The sequence below is a fragment of the Barbus barbus genome, assembly GCF_936440315.1.
Source record: "Barbus barbus genome assembly, chromosome: 46".
In the NCBI taxonomy this organism is placed as follows: Eukaryota; Metazoa; Chordata; class Actinopteri; order Cypriniformes; family Cyprinidae; genus Barbus; species Barbus barbus.
Genome location: NC_136724.1, coordinates 21,715,946 through 21,736,688, shown reverse-complemented (window position 1 = coordinate 21,736,688; position 20,743 = coordinate 21,715,946). Strand labels below are relative to the sequence as shown.

Here is a 20,743-nt window from a genome sequence, read left to right as displayed (position 1 = left end):
CAACAACAGACAAAAAATTAAATAAAAAGAGTAAACAAAAATGAAAGATGAACAAACAAAAAGTAAAACTGTAAAACCGTATATGGAAAAACAAAAAGCAGAACAAGAAAGTGGAAATGGAAAAAAACACAGCAACAACAACAAAAAACCCCAATTGAGCACATGAGACCATGCTTGGCTTTCATGTTGAGCCACTGAGATGAGCAAACAACATCAAACCCATTATAATAAAACCACAAACGCTTGAGTGCTTGAACAATTTTAATTAAAAAAGTGACCCGTTGTTTCTTCCTTTTCATTCATATACAAAATGTCAAGGAATGACAGACTGCCAGAGTAAGAGAGAAAGTGTAAAGGTCTGCGGTGTAAACCAAAGAGAATCAGAGAAGATTCAGGCAGATACAGAATACAGTACTGGCCCGGGAGAAAAGAGATATTGATCGCTGGATGATTGAACATTCATCAGACAGATGAGGTAAAACACTGCCGCTCCAGACTAATACCAGCACTGCACAAACGCTTGCATTGCTACTGTTTTCAGGTTCAAGTTAATCATTAGAATAGTGACAATAATAATACAATTCTTCAGTAAGCTCAAGTGAAAGATACAGAGTAAGCAGTGTTAGGCAGTACAGGAAAAAAGATAAGACCTTTTTGTAGTATACATATCAATATTTCCACAATGACCATATCTAGTTGTGCAAAAGAGATCTTGTGCACTTGAAAGGCAACTTTATATCGTTTAAAATGCCAAATATGAGGGCATAACAGATAATAAAGAGTAGAGCTGCCAACAGATTGCAAAGACAAATCGGAAAAACTACAAGGAAGATTAGAAGCCCTTGCTCTCAGTCCGGCCAAGTGAAGCAAAAGGGTCTTCAGGAAAAACACATCCTAGTCAAATACCACAATAATGCAGACTGTATAGTGATTGTACATGTTTGATGTAAATGAGCGTATATTATTCATTTAGCTGTAAAACCAGTCACCATCTTCATGTCCTTCACAAATGTAATAGCTTTTGGTGTTATGTTCTAATGCAACAATTGTGTTCAATCATATAGTGGTTATAGCATTAACCTGCATCTCAAATATAATCTATCCATCCATGTATATTATCATGCCTTGTGTTTTCTTTTAATTATTCTGTCAGTAACTTAAAGGAATAGCTCACCCAAAAATGAGCTACAAATGTATTCACGCTCAGGCCAACCACGATGTAGATGAGTTTGTTTCTTCATCAGATTTGGAGAAATTTCTCAATATATTACTCACTCACCAATGGATCCTCTGCAGTGAATGGGTGCCGTCAGAATGAGAGTCCAAACAGCAGATAAAAACATCACAATCATCCACAAGTAATCCACACCACTCCAGACCATCAATTAACATCTTGTAAAGCGAGAAGCTGCATGTTTGTAAGAAACAACTCCACCATTAAGGCATTTTAACTATATAGTATATCATCACTTTAGGCCAAAATACTAGTCTATAATCCATAACAACATATTTATTTACAACACTCTTTTCTTGTGCTTGGTCTGTGCATATCTCTCCTGATTCAGATGAGGTTACTTTTTTAACTGGAGAAAGCAATTATGGACTCTTATTTTAGCCGGAAGCAATTGTTTGAAGTTAAAACATGATCGATTTGTTCATTACAAACACACAACTTTTGCAGTCTTGTTGATTACTTAGGGTTACTGCGATGTTTGGACTCTCATTCTGACGGCACCCATTCACTGCAAAGGATCCAAGCAAGTAATGCAATGCTACATTTCTCAGAATCCAACGAAGAAACAAACTCATCTGCATCTTGGATATCTGTAAATTCTCAGAAAATCTTCTTTTTTTGAGTGAAGTTTTCCTTTAAATCACACTCTTAAGTGGTCTACTTTTTTGAAAATAGAAGTTTAGTATAAATGGTTTAGTATTATTATTAAATACATAATCACGACCACATTTAGCTTTGAAAGCATCCTATTGCAATTTAATCAGTTCATTAGAAGGTTAACCATATTTAATTCCAAGTACACCATTTAGAATTAAAATCATCAGATTTTCTACTATACAATTAGCTTTGTTAAGGAGACTCTTTTTGGGTCCAAGTAAACAGGAACTATTTGCAATTAACTGGCCTTGATTTATTTTTAAAGTTAAATCGTGCATTTGAAACACCTGAGATAATAACAGAAATGTGTTGTGGTGTAAATGATTTCTTCTCGGGCATCGCTTTCTTTTGACCTATTAGACATATTCAAACTCGCTAAATACTTTGTGAATTGTTAATAAGTTATTTTATCTTAACTTGACTGTAAAAAAGCAAGAAAAAGACATTTAAATAAAAAAAACAGTTAAAATTAATAGACTTAATAGTGAGATCAACACATCAATCTATCTGGACAATCACATTAAAACTGCAATCACATGTAATATTCTGAGTCATTAGTCACAGAAGTATACTTCTGCTCTGGGATTCAAGTAAAATCACTCTGGATTTGAATCCAAAGTCAAGTTATTCTTGTCAAGTCAACATATCCAGTTTCGATGGGGAGTTTCTATTTGGATGTGATTTATGGTACTGTAAGAGCAGTGAAGTGCCTTCATCAGAAGGTACAGAGGTGATGCGTTACTGAGATCCTCGGTCAAGCTTACTTTTAATGAACCAACAAACATTTAACTAACTGATCAGATCGTTAACCATTAGACTCCCATCACCCTGGTGGCGATGCACGCTAATAATCTCGATTCGTCATTACATTTAAAAATTAATTAAAAAAATTAAATCTAAATGGACTGGTCCTACCCCTATCAAACTCTCTCTTGCTTTTAATGCTCTTTTACACATTTTATTAAACTAATACCTTTTTAGACGAAGCAGCTTCCACCATTATGTTGTTCATGGCTTCATGGCATCGATTTGTACAACAAGCATGGAATGTATGAATGCATATTTGTACGTAATAACAAACATGCATTCAAACGAACATACACGAAACACGCTATTTCCTAGTTCTATGCAACCTCATGTCTTCTTCTGACCGTCATGGGCGTTCTGTTCGACCTCTACAGGTCTTTTTTGCTTTTCTTCGAGTGGTTCTGCTCAGCTTTGGACGGGTCTGGCTTCTCTGGTGACATCAGCTCCAGAAGATCCTCCAAAGCCTTCTTGATATCAGCTCCAAACTTGTGAGAATCCTGCAATCCAGAAAGAATATGAGAAATAAATTAGCATCATTTTCATCAAACACTGCCATAAACCGGTATAAAGAAATCCAAGTTTTCATTCTAACTAGTTTTCATTCTAAGCGATTTTAGTATTATTTATATACTATTATAATTTTTATTAACATTTTGGAGCATCTTCTATTTTTATATTTTTTGCTTTTAATACTATTTTTAATATTTTTATACATTATTCATTTTTAATTCCATTTTATTTTTAAGTTAGTAACTTATACTGTTCATTGTAATATTTAAATACACTATGCAATTGATATTTTTCTTTGCTTCTATCAATGTGTTTGATATTTATATACTATTATAATACTTATTCATATTTTATATGAATTTATTTTTATATTTTCAGTTTAAGATTTGGTAATATGTAACAAAATATTTGTACTTCAACTTCATTCTATATCAGTTATTTGACAAGGCAATAGTTCAAGATTTCATTTAAGCTTAAGTTTACATTTCTCTTGGTGCATTTATATTACATTTTTTCAGCTTTATTTCAATTACCAAAAATGTTTTTAATGGTTTTAGTTTAGATCCTAACCAACTTTTTATCGATTTATTTGCTGGTCTCAATTTTTCCCTTTTCTGTAGTTTCAGAGAAGTGGTAATGAAAAAAAAAGCATGTTAGTGTACTAACAGTCTGAGGACAAGAGTGTTTGCAGGAAATGTGCAGGTTGATCATGTTTTCTCCGATGATGATGTAAGACACGCCATAACCATCATCTGCAACCTGTCAAGAGCACACAAATGAAAATAAATTAAATGCACACACAAAAAAAATTAAAAATTAAATTGTGAATTTGCATGAATATTTCTGACCGGGCCAAATCCTCCACCGCAGGTGGTGTACTCTGGGTGGTTAACGAAATCAAACAGCTCCACCTGCTGAAGAGGAGTCTGACTGGTGGACAGACGCCATGTTTCTGAAAGCACCTGAAGGAAACACACACATTTAATATTACAGAAATATAAATATTTTTTTAACTGTATAAATATTTTAAGCATTATTTCAGTAACAAGAATTTGTAACGGTAATGAGAACTGTCATGATTGCAAAGTCGCAATGCAAAAAAAAAAACAAAAACAAAAAAAAAAGTTCAAAAAAGTTCTAAATCTGGGAAAGAATGAGGAAATTCTCTTTGCGCAATTGTTTCTTTCACTTGTGACACATGCAAGGGCATTTTCAAGGAAGCAAAAATCAGTTAAGCTTCCTTGTTCAGTAGATATATAGTAACTGCTTGGCCCTTCCCAGAGTTACACACCTCTTTAAGGAAAGGTGACTCCTCTCCCAGGTATTTGGACACGATGTAGAGGCAGAACAGGTGTCTGTCTATTCCTCCTCCTGTCATTGCCATCCTGTACAGATGCTGGTGTTTCTCAGACGCCGTACAGAAGAGACGCCGACACCCTTCCTTACTCTAAAGTCAGAGAAAGATGTTTAAATATGCACTTGAATTTTGTGCTCGATTTGTGAACTAACTGTTCTTAAACAATTCACAGTGTAGCAATACAGTGTGAAAGGATATAATCAAAAGCAAAATAAAACTACTTTACTGCTCTTCAAATGACAGTAATTACAGTATTTGAAGGCAATTTTATGGCTATCATCATAACCTGCATCCCTCATGGCAATTAAATTTAACAGCATTTAACAAATGTTTTATTTCACTACAAAATCAGAGCATGTAGAAGAGTGTGTACTAGAAGTGTCCTTCATCAATATGTTGATATATCAGTGGATTGTTACCTCTCCGCCCTCCAGAGCTCTGATGAAGGCACAGCTCTCGCTGGTGCAGGAACGCACCGTCTCAGTCCGGCCCTCGCGGAATAAACGGGTCATAGACGCTTCGTAGGTCAGAGAGAATGTGCCTCGATTCTGGATGGAACAAGAACAGAAGAATATTATTGTTTTATCACTTATTCAGTCAAGTTGATATTTTAATACACGTGTAGCTACAAGGGCATTGCTGCGGTGTCCTGGGTGGTTGCTAAGGGTTTGGAAAGTTGTTAGAGTGTTGCTAAGCAACTGCTAGCATATTTTATGTTGTTAACTTGTCTTAGAATGTTGCTGGCATGTTTTAGAACACTGCTTAAATGTTTTAACTTACTAATAAGTTTTAACATTGTTTTGATATTTATTTTAAAATATAATATAAATATCATATTTTAATAATTAATAAAAGTCGTATGTGTGTAAGTAAGAGTCAAGATCACTACCTTAATAAAAAAAATGATCTAGGGTTAAAAAATGAAAACAAAACGTATTGTGACAGTGCTTGTGAAGCGTTAGTGAAACATATTCATAATTAATGTGATTCTCTACATTCTGTTAGTGTGAAGTTGAGGAGAACTGACTTCAGTACACTACATGTGGTTTTGTGTTCAATCTTACCCTGTAATAGGCCAACTGTAGCGCAATCTGAATGAAGGCATCCGGGCTGATTTTACACTTTTTGATGGCACCCTTGCCAAACTCTTGTATTGGCAACACATGAAAGTCGACGTCATCGGCTAGAGCCTGTGCCACAGCGAGAGAGCGTTCGATACGCTCCTGACACTACATACACATACAGGAAGATTAATTATTCAGTGTGTCACTGTATACGGCGTGTGTCTGTAAACATGAGAAGGTGTGACGGTGTGTTTGTACCTCTGCAGGTATGTCCCAGGTTAGTCTAGTAGGTGGAGGCAGGGAGGAGGCCACGTCTCCTTTACAGTGACCTTCTTCAGTATAACCCAGCTGGAAACTATCAGTAGTCATCACATACTGAGAGAGAAAGAGAGACAGCAGTATTAGAGAACACAACTAGGTTGCATTTATTGAATAACAATGCAAGTCAGCAAAAGAATAATGAACATTTAGGGTCAGTTAACTTTAAGCTTATATAAAATTTTTCAGACTCTAACCAGACTGCAGTGTTAGTATTATTAACTAAAACTATTAAAATATTTAAAATAGAACTTTTTTAAAATAAAAAGTTAATGAAAAATTTAAAAACATAAACAAATTTGAAATATTGCCTTGGAAAATTACTGAAAGTAAATTACTAAAGTAAAAAAAAAAAATGGACAAAAGCACATAAAATTACTTAAACTAAAATGAAAGAAAATTGCACATATAAAAATAAAAGCCAATTCAAAATATTTAATATTATTTTTTATAAAAAAATTGGTTGATAATGCATTTTCGTTTCTTAATTGTTACATTTAGATTACCTTTACCATCCATCAAAACTCGTATAAAACTTTTAAAATCATGAATACATTTATAATGTGGTTAAATGTAATCTTTAGCAAAATTCTAAATTAATATAAATTTTTTCACTGTACATTATAATGTTGTGGTGACTATTTTCTCTTACAGGATGTAAAACAATCAGTTTAGTTAAATGTTTTTACAGTTTTTTTTTTTTTTTTAGACAAAATAGGACAGAATTTTTATACCAGCCATAACATTAACAAAATAACTATCTGATTAGTGTTGTCCTATTATGTAAGAATGATTTAATTCAAACTAGATTATGATGTCTTATGCTTAAGACAAGAAAGAGTTCTTTGAACAACAAGCATCATTATTTAGCTTCTCTGATAATATTATCTCTCTTTTTCTCTCCTTCTGTCTCTCACCTCCCACACGTGAGCCATTATAGGTGCGTCTGCCCAGGAGTGCTCAGCATTGAGGCCGTTCTTCCCATTCTTATACACCACCACAGTGAACGACTTATCAAACCACCTGAAACACAAACAGTCTCGGTCTTTGCTATGGCAGTGTTTTGCAGTGTAATCACGTCTAGCTGTGTAAGAGACTATTGATTATATTCACAAATAAGTTAAGACAACATTTAGCATATTTGAAGGGTTGTAACTGATGGACAAACATCTCACCTGTCGTAGCATTTGCCGTGCAGAAGGGACTTGGCATAGCGATCCAAATTGCCGGCAGGATCATCTCCCCTCATGCCTTGCTCATCGTCGTCCAGGGCAACGAAGAACGCCGCTTTCTCAATGCAGTCCAGAGACCTTTTATTCACTCCTGAGCTGAAGAACTCTTTCCTGGCCTGAGCCCAAGGGATTCTGGGAAATGAAGTTCAAAACATCTCACTATTCATAGCAAGAATTAGAAAAATTTAAATTAATTTTGATTTCATATTATAATAGGATTCATAATATAAATGCATGTGAAATACTAAAATCAGGGTTGTTATTTAACTAGACAAAAGAAAAACACATGAAATAAATGTCAACAAATAAAATATTTTAAAAAACAACTTATTTTTAGCTAGTTGTCAGAGTAGCATTTCTCATTTTTGTTTAGTTTAACTTGATGTATTAAAATAGTAGAAAACACAACTGATTAAGAAACAATTTTTTAATACATAAAAACTGTCTTATTGTTTATTTCCATCTACTGTATCTTGGCTTACTTCCATAAAAGCCGTATTTTACATTTCTTTACATATAGATCACATGCATGTTTGTTTTGTGTCAAATAAACCCTTTAAAGTGCGTCAGCAGACATTACCTGTCTCCTGCCGTCAGGGCTGCAAGTTTGGCCTCTCCGGCAACCGGGGGTGATGGGTCGTCCATTATACGCTGAATCTGTTGCTCGATCTCTCTGGGAGACAGCATGCGGCCAGCGTGGTACAGCCATAGGCGGAAATAACGGCCTTGGTGGAACACCGCCACATACTCACTGTCCTGCCAGTGGATCAGGGAGTCTAAATACACATAGAAAACTAGTAAATGCACGCAAATTCTCACCGTTCACACTCATGCTTTGTGTATTGTGTGCTCTTCAAGCATCAGTGAAAGGTGCCAAAAACAGATTAGAAGACACTCGGAGAGAAGGACACATCTGAGTGTGTTTGTATATCTGGGTCAGTCTGTGTGTGAGGTACAAACCAGGTCTCTCCAGGGTGTGTGTGTGTGTTTATCTGTTTATACAGTAAGACGTGTTTGTACTTGCGACCCTTCCAGGAAACTACTGGAACTATCTTTTGATCCTAGAAAGTATGAGGAAATGTGGTGGAGGAAAGACTGAAAAATGAACATTTTGAAGAAGCTGACCATTTAAAGAGATTATTAAAGAGAAGAACAAATATAGACTAAAAAAAAATAAAAAAATGTAATATTCACTGCCGCTCAAAAGTTTGGGGTCAGTAAGATTTTTGCTCTTCTGCTCATCAAGGCTGTATTTATTTGATCAAAAATACAGAAAAAAACTGTAATTTTGTGAAATCTTATTGCAATTTCTAATAGTGGTTTCTTATTTTAATACATTTTAAAATAGAATTTATTTCTGTGACGCAGCGCTGAATTTTCAGCATCATTGCTCCAGTCTTCAGTGTCACATGATCCTTCAGAAATCATTCTAATATACTGATTTATTATGAGTGTTGAAACTGTTGTGCTGCTTCATATTGCTTTTTGGAAAATGTGATACTTTTTGATGAATACAAAGTTAAAAAGAGCAGCATTTGTTCAAAATAGAAATCTTTTCTAAAGTCTTTACTATGACTTTTTATTCATTGAACACATCCCTCCTGAATAAAAGTATTAACTTCTTTAAAAAAAAAAAAAAAAAAAAAAAAGAAAGAAACAATTACTGACCCTAAACTTTTGAATAGCATTGTATATTGTAACACAATTTATTCTTTTAAACAAATGCTGTTCTTTTAAACTTACTATTCATCAAAGAATTCTGGAAAAAATGTATAATTGTTCCCACAGAAATATGAAGCAGCACAATTGTTTTTAACATTGATGAGAATAAATGTTTCTTAAGCAGCAAATCAGAATGAAGGATCATGCGACACTGAAGACTGGAGTAATGATACTGAAAATCAAGCTTTGATCACAGAAATAAATTATATTTTAACATATATTCAAATAAACAACAGTTATTTAAAACTGTAATAATATTTCACAATTTTGCTGTTTTTACTGTATTTTTTAACAAACAAATGTAGCCTGGGCAAAGATAATTAAAAAAATCTAGACTTACCGGTCTCTTCTCCTGGAATGCGTGTGGTGTTGAAGATCCTCTCACATTGAGCGGCACACAAAGGAACATTTAAAACTGGCACTCGGCTCTAAAAGACAGAGTTACACTGTTAGTCAAGGTAACTTAAACCAAAATCTAGTTTTCGTAACTATTTTCTACCCTCCTTCAATTAAATGGACAGTCCACCCAAACATAATATTCGTTCTTACTACACTTTTTTGTTTGGACTACCACTTTAAGAATGCTGTTATTGCTGCTGTTACTTTGCTACAGCAAAGTTAAAACTTTTTATGAATATCTAAACTCCACGTGGCATAGATTAAAAGGCTCAATCAAAATTGCTAATATGATGATATATAAATGTATATAAGTATGCTAATCTGCTTAGTATGTAAATTGGACTCAAGGACGCATGAGGAAGTTTTATGGTGTACATACACAAAGCACACTAAACTTTCAAAAGAGAAAATGATTTCCTGTTATAGTTCTCTTTAATGCAAGTATGCAAAACACAGACTCAATACACACAGCCCTGCGGGTCTTCTCTATTCACACACACAGTCTCCATCAACCATCCATAACCTAGCAAAGTTCAATGCACAGCTAAAAACAGCTCTGCGATCAATCTTTGTCATCAATCGGGGCGATGAGAGTTTCACCCCCCTCGTTTCCCTTGCCCAATAGCATCTGTCAGCGCTGCAATGTGGACTCACAGGTTTGATTTCCTCTCTGTTGAGTTTCCTGCGGTACAAGAGACAGGCATGCAGTGTGTTTCCTGCTCTCGCGGCTTGAATCGGTGTAGGCGTCACGTAGAGGAAGTCCTGAAGATGAAAGACAAGGACTCAAGAGGCTGGAATATAAAAATATCACTTTGAACTTCCTGATTGTTTATGCATTTGTGAGCCGTACCATTCCATAGTAGTTGCTATTGACCATGAGTGGGCCACGCCCCCTCAGGTAGACATACTCCTCCCACCAATCACTGACCTTGAAGATGCAGACACAAGAAAATTAATTGTCAAAAAAAAAAAAAAAAAAAAAAAAATTAAACAGGTTAGTGAATCTTTGTACCATCTTACAGTTCAAATCCACAAGCAAAATATGATTTTCAGGTAAACATGAAATTAAAACTAACATAAAATATGAAATATTTGCCTTCTTATTAAATTAATATTAAATGTAATATTAAATTGAAATCAATATCAACTTCAATATTAAACCTTTTTAATAAATATTAAATCCCTCAACATATTAGCACACCATTTACTGTAAATAATTTTTTTTCTTATGTAACGACCATATTAAACACCCACTTTTTGTCATGTAATGCTCAAACTAAACTTAATATTTAATAAATATTAAATTACTTTTCCCTGCTTATTAGGACACTATTCTACATAAAATATAAATTTCATCAAAATGTAATTCCATCCTCTCCTCAAATCACCTTTAATTTGGTATGTAACACCCACATTAAACTTAATATTTAATAAATATGTTTTTGCTAATTAACATATTTATTTTAATTTAAATATAAATGTTTGTTTTTGTAATTAAAATGCAATTGTTCAGTGAACGACTTGGATTTTTGACTGATGTCACAAACAAAGCCTTCTTATTTTCCAGCATCTGTTCTCAAATCACCTTTCATTTGGTATGTAACGCCCATATTAAACTTAATATTTAATAATGGTAATGTTATGTAACGCCCAAACCTAATATGCAACAAATATTAAATCCCTCATCTCTGCTTGTTAGCACACAATTTATTCTAAATAAAATATAAATGTTTGTTTTCATAACCTTTCATCAAAATGAAATAAAAATGCAACTGATTCCACTCCAACACCACAAATTCTTCTTACTTTCAACCTCTGTCTTCAAATCACCTTTATTTTGGTAGCAATGCCCACTTTTTTTATGATCCAAACAATTCTGTTTGGATAAGATCAAATTCTGTCGTACATTTTAATTTTATTTTTCAGAGCCAATCTGAATGTTTAATTTCAGGTTGCAAACTTTTTTTTTTTCATGGTTACGGCATTAGAAGATTGACAGGTATTGTGTGAAGTTTGTATGTATGGTTTGCTGGTTGCTCTCACATAGTTGGATGCCCACATGGCTTTCAGTTTGAGGTACCACTGCAGGCGGTTTCCCAGACTGCTCTCAAACTCCTTGGCCAGAGTCGTCATTCTCTCATATTCAGAATCGCTCATCAACAGACGAGCAGATTCCAGATACTACAGAGTGAGAGAGAATGTTAATAAGTAATTTTTTTTTTTTTTTCATATAAAGTGGTTTAGTGACGTATTTTGGTGATGATGATCTCACCCTCTTAACAGTGTCCTTCACTGCTGGAACAGGCAGGTTGGGCAAAGATCCTTGGTAGCTGTACAATAGAGGCTGTCTGCCTGAGAAGATCCGGACCATGGCCTGAAAACAAGCATATTTGAAGGTAAAGTGTGTAAGTTTGATGTTAAAATACTCTCCTATCCAGTTTAACATGCATTGACAATTATGCACAAGTAAATTATTTGTAGGATAGTTCCCTCAAAGCCCGACACAACAACACTGACTCCACCAAAGCTGCAAAAGTACAAACGTCATCTTTATTTACCGTTACAGATTGGGTGATTGGAGGTTAGGTGTGTCTGGTAGTATGACTGTACTAACCGCCCAGATTTTGGTGGTGTTGGACACTTTCCCATGTTGTTCAAACATCCAGCCGTGATACGATAGCAACTGCTTCAGGCAAAGCCTCATGGTGAAAATCAGCGAGAACCAGAGCAGAGTGCTGAACAACACAGCAGAAACCACCGTCCGACACTGAATACTCAGGGAATCACTACAGACAAAGAGACACAATATTACACTGCTGTATGCAATACTGTTATTAATGTTTTATTAGCTGTTAGGACACTCTATGAAAACAGGTGCAATCCGATAAGGCAATTTTTGAAAGATTGTAAATATCCTATAAGACAAATAATGTATCATTATCGCTTTCAGTGAACTTTTAGATTATTAATTTTGTTTATTATGCAAAATCAGATCAGATCTTTTAAGATCGTCCTCTACTGACAAAGTGTGCTTTCCGTAAGTTCTCTTCTTGAAAGTATGATATTATCATTTTGACAAGTAAATTATTATTTTAAAAACGGAAAACATTAGTGCTGTCAAAGGATTAATCGCATCCAAAATAAAAGTTTTTATTCACATTTTAGGTAGCTCTAAAAAGGAAACTCCCTGTTTCCACAGACCAATTTCAATTCAGATTGACAGTCAGTCCACTGTCCCAGGGCGTCACTCAGCCAGTTCAGTAATTTTGTAATGCAATATCAGATCGTCTGGAAACTGGCTGAGTGACACCCTGGGACAGTGGACTGTCAATCTGAATTGAAATTGTTCTGTGGAAACAGGGAGTTTCCTTTTTAGAGCTACCTAAAATCAAGGACAAAACTGGTCATATATGAGATTTTGGAGGGCTTTTATTTTGTAATAGAAAATCAGACAGTCCTGACATTGTGCAAATGACATTCTGGAGTGGTGTACTGTTAATCAAAAGTGAAACTTTTTTGTGGAAACGGAGTTTTCTTTTTGTGAATTTACAGATAAATATGGTTATATGAAAGTTGATGAAAGGCTTTTGTTTTGTTATTTCTCATCAGTTATTTTCATATTTTTTGGAAATTCTACATTTAACATTTGAAGTCATTTTCATTTTATCAGACCGTTTTTTAAACGTTTGAATTATTTAAAATGTATTTATTCATTAATTCATTTATTTATTCATTATTGACAGAGCAACTGGTTTAATAAATGAATGCCAGAGGTCGCTTTTCCTTTGATCTGAGTTTTTACTCGCTATTACCGCAACGACAAACAAAATAACGTGGCGGCTAGAATGACCGTGTTTTTCAAAGTGCAGGCTGGCCTGACTGCAGTTGGCAGAGGCTATTTACACTAATTCCGCCCACCAACGTGTGATTGGGACTGTCAAGATTATAAAAAGCTGCTATGCACCAATCACTCCAGTGGCAACAGATGGTAAAGCGGGTATGGTGCTATTTTTGACGCGATCGACTAGAGTTCGAACCCGCCTTTTGCCGAACTTTTTTTCTCCCTTTTCAAATCTCATATCACATCGTAAAAGTATTTATTTTTAATTAAAAAAATTAAATCCTGCTATTTTAACATAGTGTAAATAAAATCCATTGCTATTTGAACTTAAGAAAAATGACTGCAATTTCAACTGAGGGGGGCCTATAATCAGTCTGTGCCCAGGGCACCTCTGCATCATAATTCGTCCCTGTATATAAATATATTTAATATATAAAGTAATTTTTTTTTAAATATATAAATGCATAGGTGTGCATTTATATATACACATAATAAATATACACAGTGCACACACATATACTACGTATACAAAAACTTTTATTTTGGATGCAATTAATCATTTGACAGCACTAGAAAACATATTATAGCATTGATGCATAGACTGGATATAACTAAAATTCTTTTTAATAACATCTGATATTTGAAAAAAAAATGAATGAAATATGTACATTGCTATTCAAAAGCCTGGGATAGTTTTTTTTTTTTACACATTTTTGAAAGAAGTCTCTTATGTTCACCTAGGCTGCATTTATTTGATCAAAAAATACAGTAAAAGCAGTTAAATTCTAAAATATTATTACCATTTTAAATATATATTTTTTTAATGTAATATATTTTAAAATGTAATTTATTCCTGTGATGTAAAGCTGTATTTTTAGCATCATTACTCCAGTCTTCAGTGTCACATGATCCTTCAGAAATCATTCTAATATGCTGATTTGCTGCTCAAGAAACATTTATTATTATCATCAATGCTGAAAACTTTTTGATGACTAGAAAGTTCAAAATGACATTTATTTGAAACAGAAATCTTTTGTAACATTATAAATGTCTTTATGGTCACTTTTGATCAATTTAATGCATCCTTGCTTAATAAAAGTATTAATTTCTTTAACAAAAAAGAAGTATTGCTCCAAACTTTTGAATAGATCAAAGAATAAAGTCGTAATGCCAGCTGTCATTTCCAAATATATCATAACTAGTTATCTAGCTGGGGACTACTTTCAGGCGCTGCGTAATATCATTGCGCCTGCTGCACCCATGGTACGGCAGCAAAGTTCCTTGATTATTACGCCGGAATGAGAGTATAGCTCCTAGCCATATCACCCTAGAATATCGCAACTTTTCATTTTCCGTCGGTCTTAGTACACGATGTAACTACAGAAGAGTCAAGCTTTAAATAGGAAAATTATCGAAACTCTATGGTCATTTTTGACTAAATAATAAATAATAAATAACATCTGTCTTGTAGAATAACTCTTCCGCTTTTGTCTGAAAGCAACTGAATCAAGGTGTGTGAATGTACACACCCTCTCCGGCATATTCATAAGTTCATGGGTGGGAACCCCATACATTTAAAAAGTTTCAATGTGAGTTACACAAGAAGATGACAAATGTTTCAGTGTATCTTTGAGCCACTGAAGAGGTTCACACTGCACATAATTCATTTGTTTAGCCAGTTTTGTCTTTAAAGAGCAAGGGATCAGATTTTCATGTGGTAATGTGACCTCTATTACCTGACCGGCAGATGTTCCTGGATTTTAGCGATGAGGCCCATGGAAGGGTCTGAGCGTGTGTACATGGTTGCCAAGATCGCGATGACAACAAACAGCCATGAGGACGGGCTGGCGGGATACACACCAGTGATCACATTGTTCTGTATGAGAGAAAGAATAAACAAACACAAGAAAAAAAATGAGGAAAGATTGCCAGAACAAACATAAGACACATCATGAAATCCAGCTGGGGAATGTGTGACAATAAACATTAAAAATAAGGCAACAAAATATACAAATGAGCTATTTTCTTTTGTAATAGAGACTATATTGCGCATTTTACTGTTCATTTGTGTATTTTTTTTAAATAAATACATTTTATAATCAATTAGAAAATGCATTATTGACATTAAACACGCTACTACATGCACAAAAATAAAATGGACAGAATTAGCTATTTGCTTTTGAAAAAGATTTTATTGCTGTTGTTCATTTGTTAATTTTGTAGTAAATTAAATATATGTTTGTTTTTAGAATCAAACAAAAAAAATTGCATTATCAACATTAAATACTACTACATGCACAAAAAACAAAACAGGCAGATTTAGTAGTCGACAAATGAGCAAAATGATCTGCTTTTGTAATAAAGATTTTATTGTCCATTTTATTGTTTGTTTGTACATTTTATTGTAATATAAATACTTGTTCTCATGATCAAATATAAAAATGCAGTTAAACACACTGTTACATAAACAAACAAAATCCAAAATAAACATAAAACTATTTTGTTGTTCATGTGTACATTTTATCCTAAAATAAATAAATGTGTTTTTTATAGTCAAGTATAAAGATGCATTATAAACATTAAATGCACTATTACATAAACAAAAAGTAGAAAATGGATGGATTTAATAGATGACAAAATAAAATCAAAATGAGATTTGCGTAAAGGAAGTTAAATGCATTGCAAATAGCATTCGATGTTACTTTTAACGCCTTTAATACGTGTTTACCTTCAGCCGTGTGACGCGTTTCTTCCAGGAGCGGAGGCCTGACAGATAGACCTGTCTCAGGGCCTGATGGGACAGCTGCAGGTCGATCCCCTCTGGAGTGATAGTGAACTGAAACGCCACGGCCTGATGGGCTTCTGCCATTTCTTAAGAGAGTGTGAGACAAAGACAGACGCTTTTAAAAACAGCAGCTCAAATTTCCCCGCAGCAAAGGTACAGTACTATGTGCATGATCGCAGCTCTCCACATTCATCGCTTTATCTCACTTACACGTAGTTGAACACCAGCCAGCATCCATTATGAACCAACAATTTGAGTTTGAGTTTGTCTATTAAGGCAAGAGCAGTGAGTGCTGCTGATACAGACGTTTCTGTTAAGGGCTGTTTTTCTGCCTATAAAAACGATCAACAGCCCAAGAGAGTCCGTTTCCAGCCTGTGTAAATGAAGGGAAACTTCCTTCAAAACTCTCATTCCTTCTGCCTTTATCCAGCTTTGTCATGCTTTCATTCAGACATATTTGACACTTAGACTTTATATATAAATGAATCATATAAATAAATAAAATCACTCCCACATCTACATCCAGACAAGATGTATCTATGGCAACACTGTTGTTATGGCAACCAGGAGCAAAGGGTTTCCTCATGACTACCAGTCTGCTCAACCAAAACACTGTTACAGTATTCATCAAGATGCAATGCCATCATATCTTCATATACAGTCACGGCCAAAAATATCGGCACCCTTGGTAAATATGATCAAAGAAGGCTGTGAGAATTAATCTGCATTGTTAATCCTTTTGATCTTTTATTTAAAAAATTCACAAAAATCTAACCTTTCACTGGATCATAAGAATTTAAAATGGGAGGAAATATCATTATGAAATATTTTTTTTTCTCTAATACACATTGGCCACAATTAACGGCACCCTTTTATTCAATACTTTTTGAAACCTCCATTTGCCAGTTTAACAGCTCTAAATGTTCTCCTATAATGCCTGATGAGGTTAGAGAACACCTGACAAGAGATCAGAGACCATTCCTTCATCCAGAATCACTCCAGATCCTTCAGATTCACAGCTCCATGACGGTGCTTCTTCTCTTCAGTTCACCTCACTCATTTTCTACAGGGTTCAGGTCAGAGGACTGGAATGGCCAGCAGAAGCTTGGTTTTGTGCTCAGTGACCCATTTTTGTGTTGTTTTTGAGGTTTGAGTTTGGATTATTGTACAGTTTGAAGATCCAAACATGGCCCATTATAACATTTCTAGCAGAGTCAGTCACTTATTGATTTTTTTATCTGTTGGTATTTGATAGAATCCATGATGTCATGGGTCTGAACAAGATGTCCAGGACCTCCAGCAGAAATATAGGCCCACAACATCACAAATACAGCAGTATATTTCATTGTACACGTGGGGTGCTTTTTATCCCTGTGTTCACCAAACCCATCTTGAGTGTTTGTTGCTAAAAATCTAATTATTTTGTTTAATCTGACCATAGAAGCCAGTCCCATTTGAAGTTTCAGTTGTGTCTGATAACTGAATATGCTGGAGATTGTTTTTGGATGAGCTAGGAGAATTTTTCTTGAAATCCTCCCAAACAACATGTGGTGATGTAGGTGCTGTTTGACAATTCTTTTTAAGGTTTTCTGACCCCGAGACTCAACTACTTTCTGCAATTCTCCAGTTGTGGTCCTTGGAGAGTTTTTAGCCACTCAAACTCTCCTCCTCACCGTGCATTAGGACGATATAGACACACGTCCTCTTCCAGGCAGTTTCATTACATTTTCTGTTGATTGGAAATTCTTAATTATTGCCCTGATGGTGGAAATGGGGATTTTCACTGCTCTAGCTCTTTTCTTAAAGCCACTTCACTAATTTGTGAAGCTCAATTATCTTTTGCTGAACATCAGAAATATATTCTTTGGTTTTTCTCATTGTGATGGATGATTGAGGGAATTTGGGCTTTGTTTTCCCCCCCTATTTATATTTCTGTGAAACAGGAAGCCATGGCTGGATAGTTTCATGTTCATAATCACCCTGGAGTGCTCAAAATTGTGAATATAAATGGGAATATATTTCAGAGATATTTTACTCATAAGAATTTCTAGGGGTGCATTCTAGGGGTGTCCAACATATATTTGACAAAAAAACATTTCATAATGATATTTCCCCCCATTTTAAATTCTTATTATCCAAATGAAAGGTTAGATTGTGATTTTTTTCTAAAGAATTAACAATGCAGATTAATTTTCACAGCCTTCTTTGATCATATTTACCAAGGGTGCTGATATTTTTGGCCATGACTGTATATATATATATATATATATATATATAGTGATAATCCTTTCAAATGCATGGTAAAGGAAGCTTTACACTGTCAAAGAATTATCAAAATAATTTACACACGCGTATAAACAATATAACCAAATGACAAACAGCAATATTGGCGTTAACTAAAACTAAAATGAACTCATTACAAATATTTAAAAAGCAAAAACTAATAAAAAAATAGCTGAAATTATAATACTAAAAACGTATTAATAATATATAACATTATAATACCACGTAATTATACCATATTCTTTAAATCAGATGTGAATTTAATACATAAAATATTTTAATTTCCAACTGCTAAAACATTTTTAAAATGCTACTAGTTCATTTAAAAATATTTATAAAAATAAAACATTTTATTTATATACATTTTATGCAAGTTTATACATTTTATGCATAGATAATCAAAATTAGGGTAAACATCGTTAATCATTAAGCAAAGTTCTGATAAGAATAAGTTCAAAACACTATCTGGGTGTGCAAATACTCAATCTACGTCATCCCATGGGACACCACTTTCTGGTACTGAATTACAGGAAACATGCAAATGAGGCGCTTTCACACGCGACCAGCAGAGGGCGCTGCACCGAGATGAATTGAATGAACTTTAACCCAATTAAAAGAACAACGACTTAAATTAATTTATATATATTGCATTAAAACACTGGAATATGGCCATTTGGAATAACAAAGCTAAATAACGCCGAAACAATAAAAAATAAACGAGTAACACGACATACAGGTGCTAGACTTCAGCATTTGTTGAACGATTAAACGATAATTTAATCCTCCCACAGAGTCACCGCCCTTTATAAAAAGGGTTTATTGCATAACAAAATAGCTAATCATTAATAACCTACTGATATCTAAAAAACCTGGCAGGTGAAACTCACACAGAACCTGAAAACACAACACACTGTCAAAATAAACAGCAGTTGATCAGCAAATGAGGTTTTTAAGATCGAAATTACAGCATGCAGCTAAACTGGGAGTCCAATGTCATTAAAAATAGAGCTGGAAAGGTAATTTAAGTATAGTCAAGGCCAATAACGGATGATGCTTAACCACATCAGCTGTGTAAAACGTAATCGGTATAAAACACCCCATACATCTCCATCATCCATCATCTCCAGCACACCACAGATTAGCATTAGTGCCAGAAAGCATCATCCCTACCTGCTGTTTACTGATGTTACTGATGAGGGGAACAAAGTGACGGGCTCCTCTGCTCCCTTCTGCTTTTCAGGATCATAAACATAAAAAATAATTACTAATAAGCGCGTAATAACCCTAATATAGATGCTGAGGGCTCACTGGTATGACGCGTAACTGGAAGTACCTTTGATACAAACTGCGAAAGAATGTAACAGATACAGCGAAGAGGGCGGGAAACAAGCGGTTCGGAAGTGAGCTGTGGTTGGTCAGGAGGCAATGACGTTTCTGTGGAACAGTTTGACGAAAGAGCTGACCAATGAGCGGATAGAATCCTCGCAAAGCGTTGGAGGCTTCGCTGTGATTGGACGTCACAGCTGTCAATCAAGGATTACGGCCAGGCAGCAGTGACATGGTTTACAGTCTGAGCTTGGGTGTGGAGTGAGGAGAATAAAACACAAATATTTTGGTGTTACTATCAAGCAGAGGTAACTAAGCGTGCAAAACCGTTTCCTCCAACTCATATATAACCTCTACTATGATTATGTGGTCAGTTTAGTAGTTTATATAGTCCTATGCATATATATGTATATGTTCAAGATTCAAGATTTTTATTTGTCACATACACAATTATACAGGGTATAACCAGCAGTGAAATGTAGGTCAGGTCTGCTCCAAGGACAGTGCAATTATATAGAATACAAATATTAAGAAAAAGAAAAGTAGAAAAAATAAGAGGAATAAAATAAAATAAAAGATAAAAAAATATAAATGTGCAGGTCAGTACAGGTCAGTACTTAAATAGTACTAAGAGGAATGTGCAAAAAGAATGTGCAAAAAGTTGTCCAGGGTATTTAAATAGCAGCAATATGAGGTGGAGAAAAATTATGAATAGCTATTGATATAGTGGTATATACATGGAGTCAAGTGATGTTATGACACAGAGTTAGAGTTTAGGAGCCTGATGGCCTGGGGGAAGAAGCTCCTCCTAACTCTCTCAGTTTTTGCCATCAGGCTACGGAAGCGCTTACCAGATGGAAGCAAAGTGAATAGACGGTTACCAGGGTGATTTGAGTCCTTGATGATTTTAACAGCTCTATTTTTGCAGCGTTTGAGGTAGATGTCCTGCAGAGAGGGGAGAGCAGACCCTGAGATGCGCTCAGCTAAGCGCACAACTCTCTGTAGTGCTTTGCAGTCCTGATTGGAGCTGTTTCCATACCACACTGAGATGCACTGAGTCAATACACTTTCTATGGTCCCTGAATAGAATCAAACACTGTATGTATATATATGTGTGTGTTAGCATATTTATATAGTACTTACAGTATATGCACTTACACTTATAGTACTTTTACGATTAAATAAGGATATCTGAGATGATAAAAAGG

At 34.7% G+C, this 20,743-nt stretch overlaps 1 protein-coding gene across 1 annotated transcript; it reads right to left on the bottom strand.

Annotated features, from left to right (window-relative positions):
- Positions 1–245: 245 nt before the first annotated feature.
- On the bottom strand, positions 246–19,566 carry LOC306864735 (carnitine O-palmitoyltransferase 1, liver isoform-like). Its single transcript, XM_079408934.1, has 19 exons — positions 19,380–19,566; positions 15,870–16,012; positions 14,878–15,017; positions 11,915–12,086; positions 11,573–11,674; positions 11,344–11,481; positions 10,151–10,228; positions 9,955–10,062; positions 9,242–9,329; positions 7,760–7,955; positions 7,123–7,311; positions 6,865–6,970; positions 5,888–6,004; positions 5,630–5,794; positions 4,985–5,113; positions 4,500–4,655; positions 4,057–4,170; positions 3,875–3,967; positions 246–3,195 (listed from the first exon to the last, which is right to left on the bottom strand). Exons 2-19 carry the CDS (start codon positions 16,008–16,010, stop codon positions 3,067–3,069), a joined length of 2,361 nt encoding a protein of 786 aa, XP_079265060.1. The 5' UTR covers positions 16,011–16,012; positions 19,380–19,566; the 3' UTR covers positions 246–3,066.
- Between the last annotated feature and the right edge of the window lie 1,177 nt (positions 19,567–20,743).

What these genes read in the sequence shown, in the direction of transcription:
- LOC306864735 (XM_079408934.1), bottom strand. Translation starts at nt 16,010, where the DNA reads ATGGCAGAAGCCCATCAGGCCGTGGCGTTTCAGTTCACTATCACTCCA. An exon ending in CCTGGGACATACCTGCAGAG is followed by an intron (nt 5,795 to 5,887) that starts GTACAAACACAC and finishes ATGTGTATGTAG; the next exon opens with TGTCAGGAGCGTATCGAACG. An exon ending in AACACTCTTGTCCTCAGACT is followed by an intron (nt 3,196 to 3,874) that starts GTTAGTACACTA and finishes TCTGGATTGCAG; the next exon opens with GATTCTCACAAGTTTGGAGC.